This window comes from Odocoileus virginianus, chromosome 25, assembly GCF_023699985.2.
Source record: "Odocoileus virginianus isolate 20LAN1187 ecotype Illinois chromosome 25, Ovbor_1.2, whole genome shotgun sequence".
In the NCBI taxonomy this organism is placed as follows: Eukaryota; Metazoa; Chordata; class Mammalia; order Artiodactyla; family Cervidae; genus Odocoileus; species Odocoileus virginianus.
Window position 1 is genome coordinate 49,909,882 of NC_069698.1, and position 13,556 is coordinate 49,923,437.

Consider the following 13,556-nt stretch of genomic DNA (forward strand, 5'->3'; position numbering starts at 1 on the left):
TAACTGAAATGAGCATTCAAATCTACCCAATTATTCCTCAGTATTTCCAGAATGACAATTTATGACATTATTAACTCAGCAGCAGGCTCCGTAAAACCAAATGGATATGGAAATGTCAAAATGAAATAAAAGTTATCTTCAAAAGGCAATTACCTACTTCTCTTTTAGTTAAAATGTAGCCACTATATAACAGATATGGTTTAAGATCTGCTTCAAAAACATTTACCTAAGTGATTCTGTAAAAACCTCAGCACATATACTATCCTAGGAATAGAATAACCAGGAGAGAGAAAGTATACTACTGAATGTTTTCAAAATAATACGCAACTGAAAACAATATGAACTAGATATTCTACTAGTCTCAAACTAAAGAATGGTACAATCTAGTTGATCGTATTATTGTCAATATTTTTTAAGAGCTCAGTTGGCAATCACAGTGTGTAAGTTTACTAAAGTAAGTTGCAAAGCAAAGACTGAGATATTTCCAAGAAAAACTCCACAGGGACAAATTTCACTTACAAAGTATGGTGTAAGACAAAGATACTTTCTCTAGTCACAAAAGCTTACTGGGCCAGCTCCCACCACCATGCCCCCTGGGTTCACAAGGGCTTTTTCACTAGGAAGGACACGCCACGAGCTCTGACATTTCTGTCCACTGCCCCTCTTTAACTCAAGCTCCTCTGCACAGACTCGAGCTTACGTTTCCTTCTCACCCTGGTACTTATCACCCTAAGCCACAGACCTGCCACAAGGGTTATTATATAGCTCAGAATGTAGCTGCTTCTCCAGAAATCAGATGTTCAGGGCAAGAACACAAATCCTCCAGAGAAGACTTCGTGGATCTGACCAGACTGGCTGGAACCACTAAGACTCATTAGGAAGACACAGTTTGGCACTGTTCTTTAGCCAGTCTTTGGCCTTAAGATACTGATCAAGAGATAATAAAAAGTTAAAATACTCATTTAAACATACTATATGGCTACAAATTCTATGCTAATTCATATGGCCAGGGATAAGAGAGAATGTGCCTTCTAATCCTGTATCCCATGGAAGTTTAGAGACAGGATACTCAAAAATACTATGATTTTAATTCTTTTTAAAGACAAGGCTGTGAAGTCCACAAATGCCTTTTTTAACCAGTGCATCAAACAACAGATTTGTCTTAAAGAAAAATTAATTAAAAGTTGCTTGAAAGAGAATTCTGTGTGAAACTAACAAAAACTGCAAACAAATGGTACAACAGAATGCAAATAACTGCCAATTGACTATTATACCAAAAAAAAAAAAAAAAAAAAAAAACTTGGAAATGAGACCTTAAAACAAATTATGGTCAATGAATGGTTTCTGAAATGGATAAAGCACAGGCTTATTCAGATGAAAACTATTACTAGCAATGGCAGTCAATTTTATCTAGGGTAAAAAATAAAAACTAATAAAATTTTGCAACTTTATGCTATACATATTTGGAATTACTTATAGAAACAGTTTAAAGGTAAGTTTAGATCTGAACCGTAAGAAAGAAAATTTCATCAGTGAGTCCCTTATATTCTAATAACCCAGGACAAGCCAGTAATCCATCATTAAGTTATGGCAGGATCTGCCAGTCTTTAAATGTGCTTTGAATTATCTTGTTTTCAACAAAGGCACTAATATAATTGCCCCTAAGACAGAATGCTGCTAATGAAGTGGAGAAAATGAAGCATGACTTTTCATCACTTCTAAAGCTAAATTCAGTGGATATTCTCTGAGAAATATAGAAATCTAGACCTCCCTAAGTTTTGCCTTATTCAAAGAGATTAGTATTTTTGCATTCTTACCTTTTCACTGAAACACTCAAGCAAGTCTTGGACATACCCTCGCATTTCTTGCAAAAATTTATACCGTTCACCAGTACCCCCGGAAGACCCTTCTAGTCTCTCAATGGCCCTGGTGGAGTCCGCGCGGCTTTGCAGGTGTTTCTCGTGCTGCAGTCTGTGTGTTTTGTAGAGCTCTTTCATGGCGTCCAACCTTAAGAAAGAAAAGGATAAATATGACACATTTACATCTGGAAGTCTAAGCTGTCAGGACACTTGCAATATTTATAATAATGCATTTTGTTCCACTATTAGAATATAAAAATGCTTGGAGTAGATCTTTTCATCTGCACTCCTGTTTCGCTCAAGAAAATGGCAGTCTACAGACTTCTTATATAAAGTTATTTGGTGGGCTAACCAAAATCTCACTGTTTTGCTTTTCCCCCCATATCTTGACTACACTTTTTTCAAAGTCCAAGAGGAGAAAACTGAGAACTGTCTTCAACCAGATCATGGAGTGGTATTTAAAAAAAAAACAACTTCGAGGCTTCCACAGAAGGAATCCAAGTAGGTAGCAGAACAAAGTATGAAGTCATCTTCTGGTTAGGTTTTGAAGATAGGCCAGTCAATCTTCTTTGCCGATATTCTGTATCTGCTACCCCAGACTACATGTTGCTTGAGGGAACAGTAAGCTAGAAGACAGGTCTTTAAGAAGTTGATCTGCCCTACCTGTCTTTAAGCTGTTTCTTTACCAAATCAATAGTAACGGGAGTCATCTCATTACTGGGAGTTTTGAAAGGGACTGTATTATCTGTTTTTTGAGATTTGGCATCGGATGATCCATAGGCTGAATAACTATACGGAATGCCATAGGATGAACCATAAGGCATTGTCTGGTAGGTGTTCTGGTAGTACATGTTCACTTCCGTGGGCTGACTTGCTTGAACCTAGATGAGAAATGGGATATATATTAAAACCAGTAGCTGACACTACAAAAAGAATAAAAAACCAACAGTAAATAATAAACCCATTTTTTTAAACAGTATGTAATTAAAAGTAAGTAATTGCAGAGCTTCTCAAAATCTGGATGAAATTTCTCTTATGGGATTACTGGATTCATTTCCAATAACTTTCAGGAAAACAACAATGAAGAGGTTTTGAGTTAGTAGGGACATTAAATTGTGTCAAAACACTAACAAAAAGAAACTTTGTATGAATTTCCATTGAACTACTTACTTCTATAGAACAAGTTGTTATAACTACTTTGGAAGATATTTTTCATCCACAGTAAGATTTTTTGCACTACTGAGAAATCCATCTTCTACAAAATAATTTTTAAAGTCAGAAAAAAAAAAGTTGTGCAAGAAAGAAACATTTAATCTATACAGTGGACAGCTTTTTTTTTTTTTTTTGGCAGTATGTTTTTTACTTCAACAAAATAAGCGAGAAATCTTACTTTACTTTTTCAGTTTTTGAAGCTTAGCTGTTTCTTACCTGAGGGATATTGATTCCTTTTCTTATCTGCTCCTGCTCCCATCGGCTGAGCTCTTCATCCTGTTCTCCAGTTACTAAAGCATCATCATCACTCCCCTCGATACCTACAGCCATAAGCAGGAAGAAAATAAGTCCAAAAAAGCAGCAAGGGAAGAGATGCTACCCTGATATTTCAAAAAATCAAGCAAGAATATTGGCATAAACTCAATCTTACTAAAATTAAAGTGTCTGTTATGATCGCTCTCATATTGACCCTTCTGTTTTACTTGTCTCAATAAACAGTTATCCCTTAAGCAAAAGGCAGTATCAATTTAACAGTTAAAACCTCAGATAAGCTTCCTAACCTCTGTTAGTTTGACATCAATTCAACAAAGAGAAGAATGAAACCTAATGCCTCCTAAGAATGAAGAGCCAATTAAATATATTTATAACATGTTGGGTGCTTAGCACAATACCTGTCACACAGTCCTCAAGAAACATTAGCTATCAAAAGCATGCTACGCTTCCCCCAAAATTCTAGTAAGACACTTAACAGCCAAGTAAGAACAGTTCTCCAACATTGAAAGTGAAGTGAAAGTCGCTCAGTTGTCTCTGACACTTTGCAATATACATGAACTATACAGTCCATGGAATTCTCCAGGCCAGAATACTGGAGTGGGTGGCCTTGCCCTTCTCCAAGGGATCATCCCAACCCAGGGACTGAATCCAGGTCTCCCACATTGCAGATGGATCCTTTACCAGCTGAGCCCTCAGGGAAGCCCAAGAATCCTGGAGTGGGTAGCCTATCCCTTCTCCAGGGGATCTTCCTGACCCAGGAATCGAACCAGGGTCTCCTGCATCGCAGGTGAGTTCTTTACCAACTGAGCTATGAGGGAATCTTCAATATTAAACATAGTTTAAATAAATATAGATACATTTTACTTGATTGTAGTATCAAATAAAACTTAGTAACAACAGGCTTACTGTTGCACTAAATAAAGTTACCTATTTCCTCTGCAATTTTCTGTCTCTGTGACTTTTCTTTCACAGAAAAAACTATGCGGCGTTTCTCATCATCATCTTCATCATCGCTGGCATCATTCTCATCTTCTCTAACAAGGCGGCCTTTCCCAGGCTCACTATCGTGAGGAGTGAAATCTCCCAATTCTCGGGCCATCTGACGCTTTTTCCTTGCCGCATGTATAAAAGCTGCATCTGGAATTTCTCCTGGAAACAAACAGTAAGGATGAGAACCTATGCCATATTAGGAAGAAAGGTTCTATTTTATTGAAACTATGAAAGATAAAAGAATCTCTCCAAGACAGCCATGCATAAATGATGTTCTAACATCCCTTGCTGGCATCCCTGCCCCTCTCCCCAAACTGCCTGCAGTATGACTGATTTTTCTTTTTAACTTAAACAGAAACTGAAAGAAGGAAACAAAATAATATATACAATGGCAATATATACAGGAAGGCAGGGAGGGGAAAATTCAATAAAACAGTTTTATTTTAATGGTTTTTCTTTTTCATTTTTAAGAAATAAACAAAAGTAATAAAGTCATATTTATTACTAGACTGGAAAACAAAAACAAAAAGAGGATCTACAGTCTTACAATCCTAAAACACACTATTAGATTTAGAGTATATTTCACCTGCAAATAGTTTTCAGTTCACCTGAAAACACATTTAATGTATAATCCTGTATCTAATTTTTCTTCATATTAAAACATAAGCTTTTCCATGTTGTTTTGCATAAACATAATTTTTAGTGGTTTACAACATTCAATAGATAAAGCATAATCTACTACATAATCAATTAATTAACACTTTCACCTATAGTAAGAATTAATGCTACTTTTCTAATTTGTTATTTAAGTAGCTATGGGATATCTCATCATGTAAATGCACCGTAACTTCTTAACTTACTAAGCCACTCCTCTCTTATTAGACATTTTTTCTAAATGTTTCTCATTGCAGGTAATGCTACAATAAAAACATTATTTCCTTGGGACACATTTATAGCTATGAAATTACGGGTCAAAGAGTAAGAACATCTGAAATCTCCTGATTCATAATGTCAAACAGCTTCCCATAAAGACTGTACCAATCAGAATGCTATTAAATCTATGTATGTAATTTTTCACAACTTTACAAACCCAGAGCAAACATTTTGACTTTTTAAAAAAATTATTGTCGTTTTCTTGGCTGTGTTGTACGGCTTGTGCAAGTTTCCAGACCAGTGATCAAACCTCGATCATAGCAGTGAAAGCTCTAAGGAATTCCCACAGAGTAAGCATTTTTAAATTTTGTTATGAGTTAAATGGTTACTCTTCATAATTTCAATCTGGTGGCTAAGTATTTATTCAAAAGCTGATTAACCAGTGACTAGATCTGCAAACTATTTCCATTAAAATGTAAAAAAAAAGACCCTGAATATAAAGCTAGCAGCAATTTTGCTTTTGGTAGTAGTTCTTGAAAAAGTTAAAGCCTTAATCTGAAATACAATTTTTAAAAAAAGGCCTTTTGTACTATTTATCCACTTACCTAAACCCCTCATTTGTTTTGATAGTAAAACTGCCTGTCTGAGAATGAACTTGGGGAGTTGTTAGTTCTCCTTCCTCCTGTATTTGCACAAGGAAACAGCCTGGCTCCAAGCAGATGTTGTAAGAAACGCCACCCGGCTAACTCCTCCCTTGATGACCATCACTAGAGATGGGTCATCCTGGGGGGTTACCGCAGGTCTGAGGGACATCCGCGAGTACACACCTGGACGGAGGACGTTTAAAGAAGACAGAGCATTTGAGAAGGCTCCGCCAGCCTTTGGCTTTTCTTCCTCCTTCTCACTTTCCATATCCATTTCATCTTCCCCGTGCTCACTGATGATAACTCCATCTTCTAGAATGGTGTCCTTAACATGACCTGCTTTGTCCAAAGGTGGCTCGTCTACATTTTTGGGGAAAAAAAAATAATAATAATACAACATATCTAAAACAAAATCTGCAAATTAAGGAGACACTTTTAATGCAATTATGGGCTCAATTCATTAAAACATCGACTATTCTAGTTGTTTACAAAAATACTCAAACTACTGACATGTGAAATGATCACAACAGACAACCAGGAGGTAGAAACAATTCAGGGGATAGGGGATGCATGAGGTCCTGCCCAATCCCTACCTTTAGTTAATTTTATTGAAATTTTACCACTTTCCCAAAACTAACTTCTTCCTCTAAACTCTCATAGGTAACTGTTCTAACCTCTTGGAAGCATTATTTCACCTTATATGTCAGTATTTCATTAAACTCTAAATCCATTTGTGTTAGTCTCTCAGTCATGTCCAACTCTGGGAGACCCCCATGGACTACAGCCCATGAGGCTCCTCTGTCCATGAGATTCTCCAGGCAAGAATACTGGAGTGGGTTGCCATTTCCTTCTCCAGGGGATCTTCCAGATACAGGGATCAAACCTGGGTCTCCTGCATTGCAGGCAGATTCTTTACCATATGAATCACCAGGGAAGCCCATTTGATGCAGCTTTCTATCAAGAACAAGATAGAAACTTCTCTGTAATGAACACTTTATGGGATGTCGTCTTAGGTTATAACCATCATCTGAAGGGTGGAGACCCAGTGTAAACCTCTGATGCTGTTGCCACAACTGAATGTTTGGAACAGTGGATTTGTGACTAAACCTGACTTTTCTGGCAACCTGGAACTGGGACAAAGAGACAAGTCGGAGACTGGTTAGCACTGAAACCACCACATGCAGACGAGGAAGGGAGCGGTGGGGTCGCTGCACTCCACCACGTGGGCAGAGAAGAGAGCTCTCTCCCGCAGGCCATTCCGGAGGCCAAGACTACTTTCCTGCCACAGGGTTCCAGGTAGTACCACTGTCACAGTGCTTAACACCAAACGGTTTACTTTACTCACAACTAAATAGTCCTATTAGACCTTCCATCCCAGGCAAAATGCAGAAAAATAGGCATTTTTCACCCTGAATCACTGAACCTGGCAATGCACACATGAGGCACCAAGAATATAATGAAAGAGTGAAACAAAAAGTTCATTCTAAATATGAAAGATACACTTCTGTTGTTTCCCTAGCATGTGCCCCGCCCCAAAACTGCTTCGAAAGTTCTCAAACCATCTCCTACATCTTCTACTCCCTTAAACAAGGATCCCGGAGATAAGATGCTCCCCTGCCCCACAACTTTACTTAGAAGATTTAGGTCATTCTGCTTCAGATCTCTTAAATTTTTTAAATTCACCACTCTACCTCATTGCCACAGACTCTCTCTGAAGTGCATTCTGAGGCTGAGATTTTAAAACTCACTTTATCAGATGCATAAAGATACTGGGAGTCAAGAACTACCCATTCACTTTTGCTCTCAATTAACACTAAATCAATGACTTTTAACACAAAACAGAACTGTGAAAAGTTTACTAGGTCCAATATGCCCAGATGATTTCTGCAGACTTTAAAAGATTCAGTGTCTTAATAAGTTCAAACGTTATTTGCTTGTGACAGAGCAAAGTCCAAAACATGGTGACAGGTTTTTGTTAGTCCTGTTTTATCCTTCCAGACAGCTTTATAAAAAGAGATGCTGAATAACCTTTTCTGAGGCTCCTCTTATGCCTCAATGTCTTCGCTACTTTAGGAAACCTGACGCCACAAATATTCTATTCTGACTGTGGGCACGTTCTCCATCTCCTCTATTCTGTCTACAAAGAGACACAGGCTTCTCTTTAGCAAAAGAACTTCGATGTGATCCCAACTATTTCTCTAGCTATTGTCCTCGACTCTGCCAAACGTTCCAAAGCAGCTGTGTGGGTCTGCTACCTCCCACTTCCTCACCAGTTTGCCAGACTCGATCTCGGCAAACAGCCTTTGATATCTCCCGTTCCAAGCTCACCAACTAAACCAGAGGCTGCAGCCACAGCTAACTGATACAGTATCATTGGGCAATTTAGCAAAAGATGTTCTTTCCTCTAAACAGGCAGAGCTTGGCAAGTAAATTAGTCTCTTTTGCCAGATGCCTCCCCCCACCCCCGCCCCTCCCAAAACCCAGCCACCACACCAACAGCCCTTCCTTTCCCTGACCTTCCTGATACTATTTCATACAACTGACACTCATCAACACTCATCATCTTGAAACCTTCCTGTTTCAACTATCTGTTGAAACTATGTGTTCTCCTTTGGACTTTATGATTCTTTGTATCTCTTGAGTAAAGCAGCCTCTCTATGTGTATGCTTATTACAGGTAGAAGTCTTTGGTCCTCAGGAATATTTCCTTTATGCTGCAGCCTCGATTCCATTTACCCCCGGCTTCAATTATCACCTCAATGAGCACCAAAACAAAATCTACATCTCCAACTATTCACTGGCTATTTACACTCAAATTCAAGTTCAAAGGTGAACTCGTCAATTTGGAATATCCCAAAGGTAGGTTTTCCAAGTAATACTACCCTTGTTTTCCATTTAATGCACCTCAGCCTATCTAGGGAGCATTGGGGTAGGAAAAGTTTGGGATTGTGAGTTGATGAATGAAACAGGAACAACGACCTATAACACTGAGGCTCTACCTTTGGGGTGGACATTGAGTTATCTGCTGAGTAGGAAATCAGTTAATATGAAAACAGAAGGTGGCCACATACACTTTGCACCTGCTTCAATTTTTAAACACAACAGTAAATGGTCTTTTCTCAGTTCTCACTTTTCCTGAGCTTTCTTCTTCAATTTCATCATACACAGTTGGTTCTTAAGAGATTTGGAAAAAATGAAGCAGCTTCCTAGACTCCAAAATAATCAGTTCCCCTAAAAATACTCCTCCTCCCACCTGCATTCCCTATTTCTGTATATCATACATAATCATCCTCTCAGTCACCTGGCACAAAAGCTCAAATCTATTTCTTTTAGATCCAATAGCTGAAGCATACATTAGGTCTACCAATTCTTCCCTTGGAATACTTCTCAAATAATCTTTTTCTATTTCTTTCCGCACACCCACAGCAAACATTTTAAATTCACTTAGAATTCCCCACTGAGTCAGGAAAAGCCTCAAGTCTTGCTCAACTGAGACCTTTTTAAACCCACTATTACTGGATCAAAGCCGGCCCTTGCATTTAAACTGCTTTAGGCCTCTAATATTTCCCTGTGCCAATCCATGCTGCATGCTAACACCAGGTTAAGATTTCAAAAGGCATTTATCATGTCACCATCCTGGCAGGCCCCTGAAATGGCAACTCTATACCCCATACTAGATACTAAACATCCTTCACAATCTGTCAACAACGTACCTTTCACTTTAAACCTCTGCATCCGCCACAAATCATCTATTCAGCCTGTCACATGTACTTGCTCTTTTCCAAAACAGCAAGTCTTTGATAAGAGCCCCACACCTCCTCTATTTTCTTTGCAATTTAAAAGATAAAATATCCAGCTTCAAATTCCACTTTATCTATGAAGAATTCCTTCACCCATCTCTAAAAAGAAAAGTGTAGTTAAGCTTTAAGTTACTCACTAGACATTTTGCCAAATACGGGATCCAGGTATACACTGAAGTGATGTTGTTTCCAAAATTAGATTGCAAATGAGATGCAATGACATACGTTCCCACATCAAGCCTATAGTGAACTGGGCAATAATAATTCTATCTTTAATTCCACAAAATAAAAAGATCTCCCTAAAGCATTTGCATGAGAATAACTCAGACCACAGCATATTATCATGAAACCACTTTCCTAAGGACGAATAAATGCTTAGAAGTCTAACTTAGGCTGTGAGAGGACATAAGAGATGTCTGTACAATGCAGGCAGGTGCCACCCCCAGGAGTGTGTGTTCACGTATCTGATCAGGCTGCTAACTGGGAACATTATCAACATCAGACTCAGGAGGTTCCTACAAGTTCTCTAAGAATTAAAATGACTGTGTAAATAAAACCAAAGGCACCCAAAACTCGTCTCTACAAAATACAAGTAGAGAATACAAGCGCAGAAATCCGAGCAGGACTCCTTCCAACAGAAACAAACTGCGTCTCAGGCTTAAGTGGGAAACCTCTGTTCACAGCACTCGGAGCACTAGTCAGTCAGAAACCTGGGAGAATTCAGTCACTGCAGCAGACACATTCCAGTGGCAATGGTTCTGTCTTTTTAAATAATGCATTCACAGTGCAGTCATGCTGGAATTAAATAAAACTACATCATTACTCAACTTGAACCCTTGACAAGGACAGAATCAAGCGAACAAGTTCATTATATACAAACCGAATCTATTCAATCCCTGTGAGAGTTTCATTTTGTCACTTCAAAAGAATCAAATTAGTACTTACTGTCAGCTGATGAGTTGAGTTCTGTCTTAATCTTCGATTTTTCAAGATCTTCTTTATACTCTTTCTTAAGCAATTTTACTATCTTTTTGCTGTAACTTGATTTCTTCACTTTGAAAACTTCTTCATTTTCTTTAAAAAATAAAATCCGTAGTAACTATTTTCTGACAATATTTTCCATTCTAACTTTTGAATTCTTCTAAATATACTCAAACATTCCAAATCATTACATAATTTGAAATTACTTAAAATCCTTAATAGGCTTCCAAAAACTGAATCAACTTCATAATCTGGAATAAAATGCCAATCTGAGACTTTTTGAAGGCAAAACACATGTACTGCACAAAGTTCTGTGTTCTACTGTCTTTCTTAAATCATTTATTTCAGTAGAGGAAAAGAGATCTTCAAAAAAGCACCTAATTATCAAATTCTTAAGGTATCTTAAATAAAATATCCAAAATCAAAAGGTGCTAGTTTCAGAGCTGTCAAGACTGAGTAACTCTATACCCATCACACGTGGACACAGTTATTTCAAGACCAAGCTGAGACCTAATCAACTTTTCAAAAATAAATTTCGATGGCGTATCCATCATCTTTGATTTGAGAACTTTAAAAGTCGAATGCAAACACTTTACCAAGCTGTCCCTACATCAGCGAAAACAAAAATGTGACTGTACTCCTGGCAAACTTGAGAGAGAAACTGCCTATTACTGGAAACAAGAAAGCATTGGCATCAAGATGCAAGTCGGATTCCCAAAAGTCTTAAATTCTTTTTTCATAACACAGACTTAACTGGATTATACAAACATATACTCAACAATCGGGGAAGTAAAATGATAGAAGACTCATCTACGATCAGAAATCTAAATCCACTGCAGCCTGGCCCCTCACCCCAGATTGGATAAACCGCTTTGAATTACCATTACACAGTCTCTTTTCACTGTCCAAATGTTAATGCGAGTTAAGGTCACACATTTGTATCCCTATTTGCTTTTACAGGGAAACTGAGGATTGGAAACAGGATCGGCGACCGCGAAGGGCAGGCCCAAAGTGACTCAGAACCAGAGCTTCAACTCCGGGCTTCTCTTTCCAGACCTAGCACTCCTTTTGATACACTCAGCCTTCCTGGTCAAGGATGTCTAACCCTTTCCTACTCAAGGATGTCCGACCAGGAGGAGGATGCCAAGAGGCGTGGGCACGGTGACCTACGGAAGGCCCGGAGAACGTGCCCAGAGCAGTCCAGGGACCCGTCTAGAAACTAGAGCAGTCTGGTTCTCCCTAAAACACCGCGGCCAGGAACGAGGCAGGGCAGGAAACACTGAATTTCCAGGTGAAAAAAACTCAGAATGACTGATCTGAGATCCCCAGCCCCTCGGAACAGGAGATGGTCGGGAGGCCGGCGAGGAGGAGGCGGTAGTTAAGAAAAGGCCGCCGGCAGCGCGGGAACACGTCCCCCTCCATCCTGCCTGCGCAGAAGGCCGGAGGCGGGGGTAAACGTGCAGCAGGTCGGGGCGGGAAGAAGCGACTCGGTTCCCGGGGCGGGGGGCGGGGGTGCTGAGGCTGGGCGCGTCTAGTGAACGCAGGGACCCGCAGTGGAGGCCTTTCTACGGTAGAGATACCGGGGTCCGGGGGGCGCCCCGAGGCGCGGCGGTTTACCTTCGTCCTCGTCCTGGAAGCTGAGCAGGCTGGCCCGGGGGACCTCTTTGTTCTCGCGCGGCCTCTTGCGCGGCTTCAGCCCGTTGCCGGGCTCCGCGCCGCCGAGGAGGCAGCCCCCGGCCTCCGTCCCCGAGGTCAGCGCGGCCGGCGGCGGCGGCGGCCCCGGGCCCAGCAGGGACTCGCCCGCTGGGGCCCTGTCGCCTCCGCCGCCGCCGGGGCCCGGGCCCGGGCCAGGATCCTCGCCGGTGCTAGGCGGCGGCGGCAGCAACGGCGGGGGCTCCTGCTCCTCATCGCGCTCTCGCTCCTCCTCCTCCGAGTCATTCCGCTTGCGCACGTTCACCCGCCGGGCCTTTCGGAACATTGCCCCGCGTCCCGCACGGCGCTCTCGCACACACACACCCGCCGGCTCCCAACTCCGCCGGCCCGGCAACGGCGAGCTCACGACAGCGCACGCGCGATCTCCCCGGGAGTCCAGCCGGGCTCCTCGCTTCCCTTTCCCAGCTACCGCGCACCGCTGGGAGCGCGCAGGCGCTCACGCGCTCAATGCTAGGAAAGAACTCCGCGCCTCTCGCGAGAACGTCAGTTTTGTGTTGTGTTGTTTTTTTTTTTTTCCCCCACCCGCGGCGTCCCCGTCTCGGCCTGGAGGACTATTGGCACGGAACTCTGGGAGTCCGGCGCGGTCCGGCCGGTCACAAAGAGGATCATAGAGACGAAAGGAAAGAGTCAGCCCCGGGTGCTGCAGTGCGTCTCCCTCACTGACGTAGGCACGCGAGGAAACCTCCCGCCAAGCGCCGGGAAGGGCAGATAGTGAAGGAGGAGACGGGGGGAAGGCGGAGAAGCAGCGGGGAGGGAAGGAGGAAACCCAAGGTGGAGCGGGAGGAGGTCGGGAGGAGCTAGAAGTGGAATCCCAAGGGTGGGATATTTTTTCTTGAGACTGAATTGAGTGAAGTGAAGGTCGCTCAGTCGTGTCCGACTCTGCGACCCCTTGGACTATACAGTCCATGGAATTCTCTAGGCTAGAATACTAAGGCGTGATACATTAATACGACTAACCTTAGTACTTCGTATTTCTACACCTTCATGATTTAAGAGCACTTTCAAAAAGACTGAATGTCATATAGGATAAAATGTTATTTCCTTTTTTTTTTTTTAGCACCTTTCCCTCTGTTACAATGAAAGCAAAAGTGTCCTTCGTCTTTTCAAAAGAAGGCCAGGTTTGCTAGCAGTTCCTCAACTTGGCTGATTTCAGAAACTAGTGGAAGAAAAAAATCAGCTTAGTGAGTGGGGACGACCGAGACACAGTTCAGA

At 41.3% G+C, this 13,556-nt stretch overlaps 1 protein-coding gene across 1 annotated transcript in view; it reads right to left on the reverse strand.

The window, feature by feature from the left end:
- The window catches only part of PAXBP1 (PAX3 and PAX7 binding protein 1), a 38,988-nt gene extending 26,209 nt beyond the window's left edge, over nt 1–12,779 (reverse strand). The window contains exons 1-7 of the mRNA XM_020895896.2: nt 12,249–12,779; nt 10,596–10,724; nt 6,035–6,211; nt 4,272–4,493; nt 3,288–3,391; nt 2,523–2,740; nt 1,818–2,007 (exon numbers count right to left, since the gene is read on the reverse strand). Of these exons, the coding sequence (XP_020751555.1) occupies nt 1,818–2,007; nt 2,523–2,740; nt 3,288–3,391; nt 4,272–4,493; nt 6,035–6,211; nt 10,596–10,724; nt 12,249–12,609 (1,401 nt within the window). The 5' untranslated portion in view covers nt 12,610–12,779. The remainder of the gene's footprint in view (nt 1–1,817; nt 2,008–2,522; nt 2,741–3,287; nt 3,392–4,271; nt 4,494–6,034; nt 6,212–10,595; nt 10,725–12,248) is intronic.
- Between the last annotated feature and the right edge of the window lie 777 nt (nt 12,780–13,556).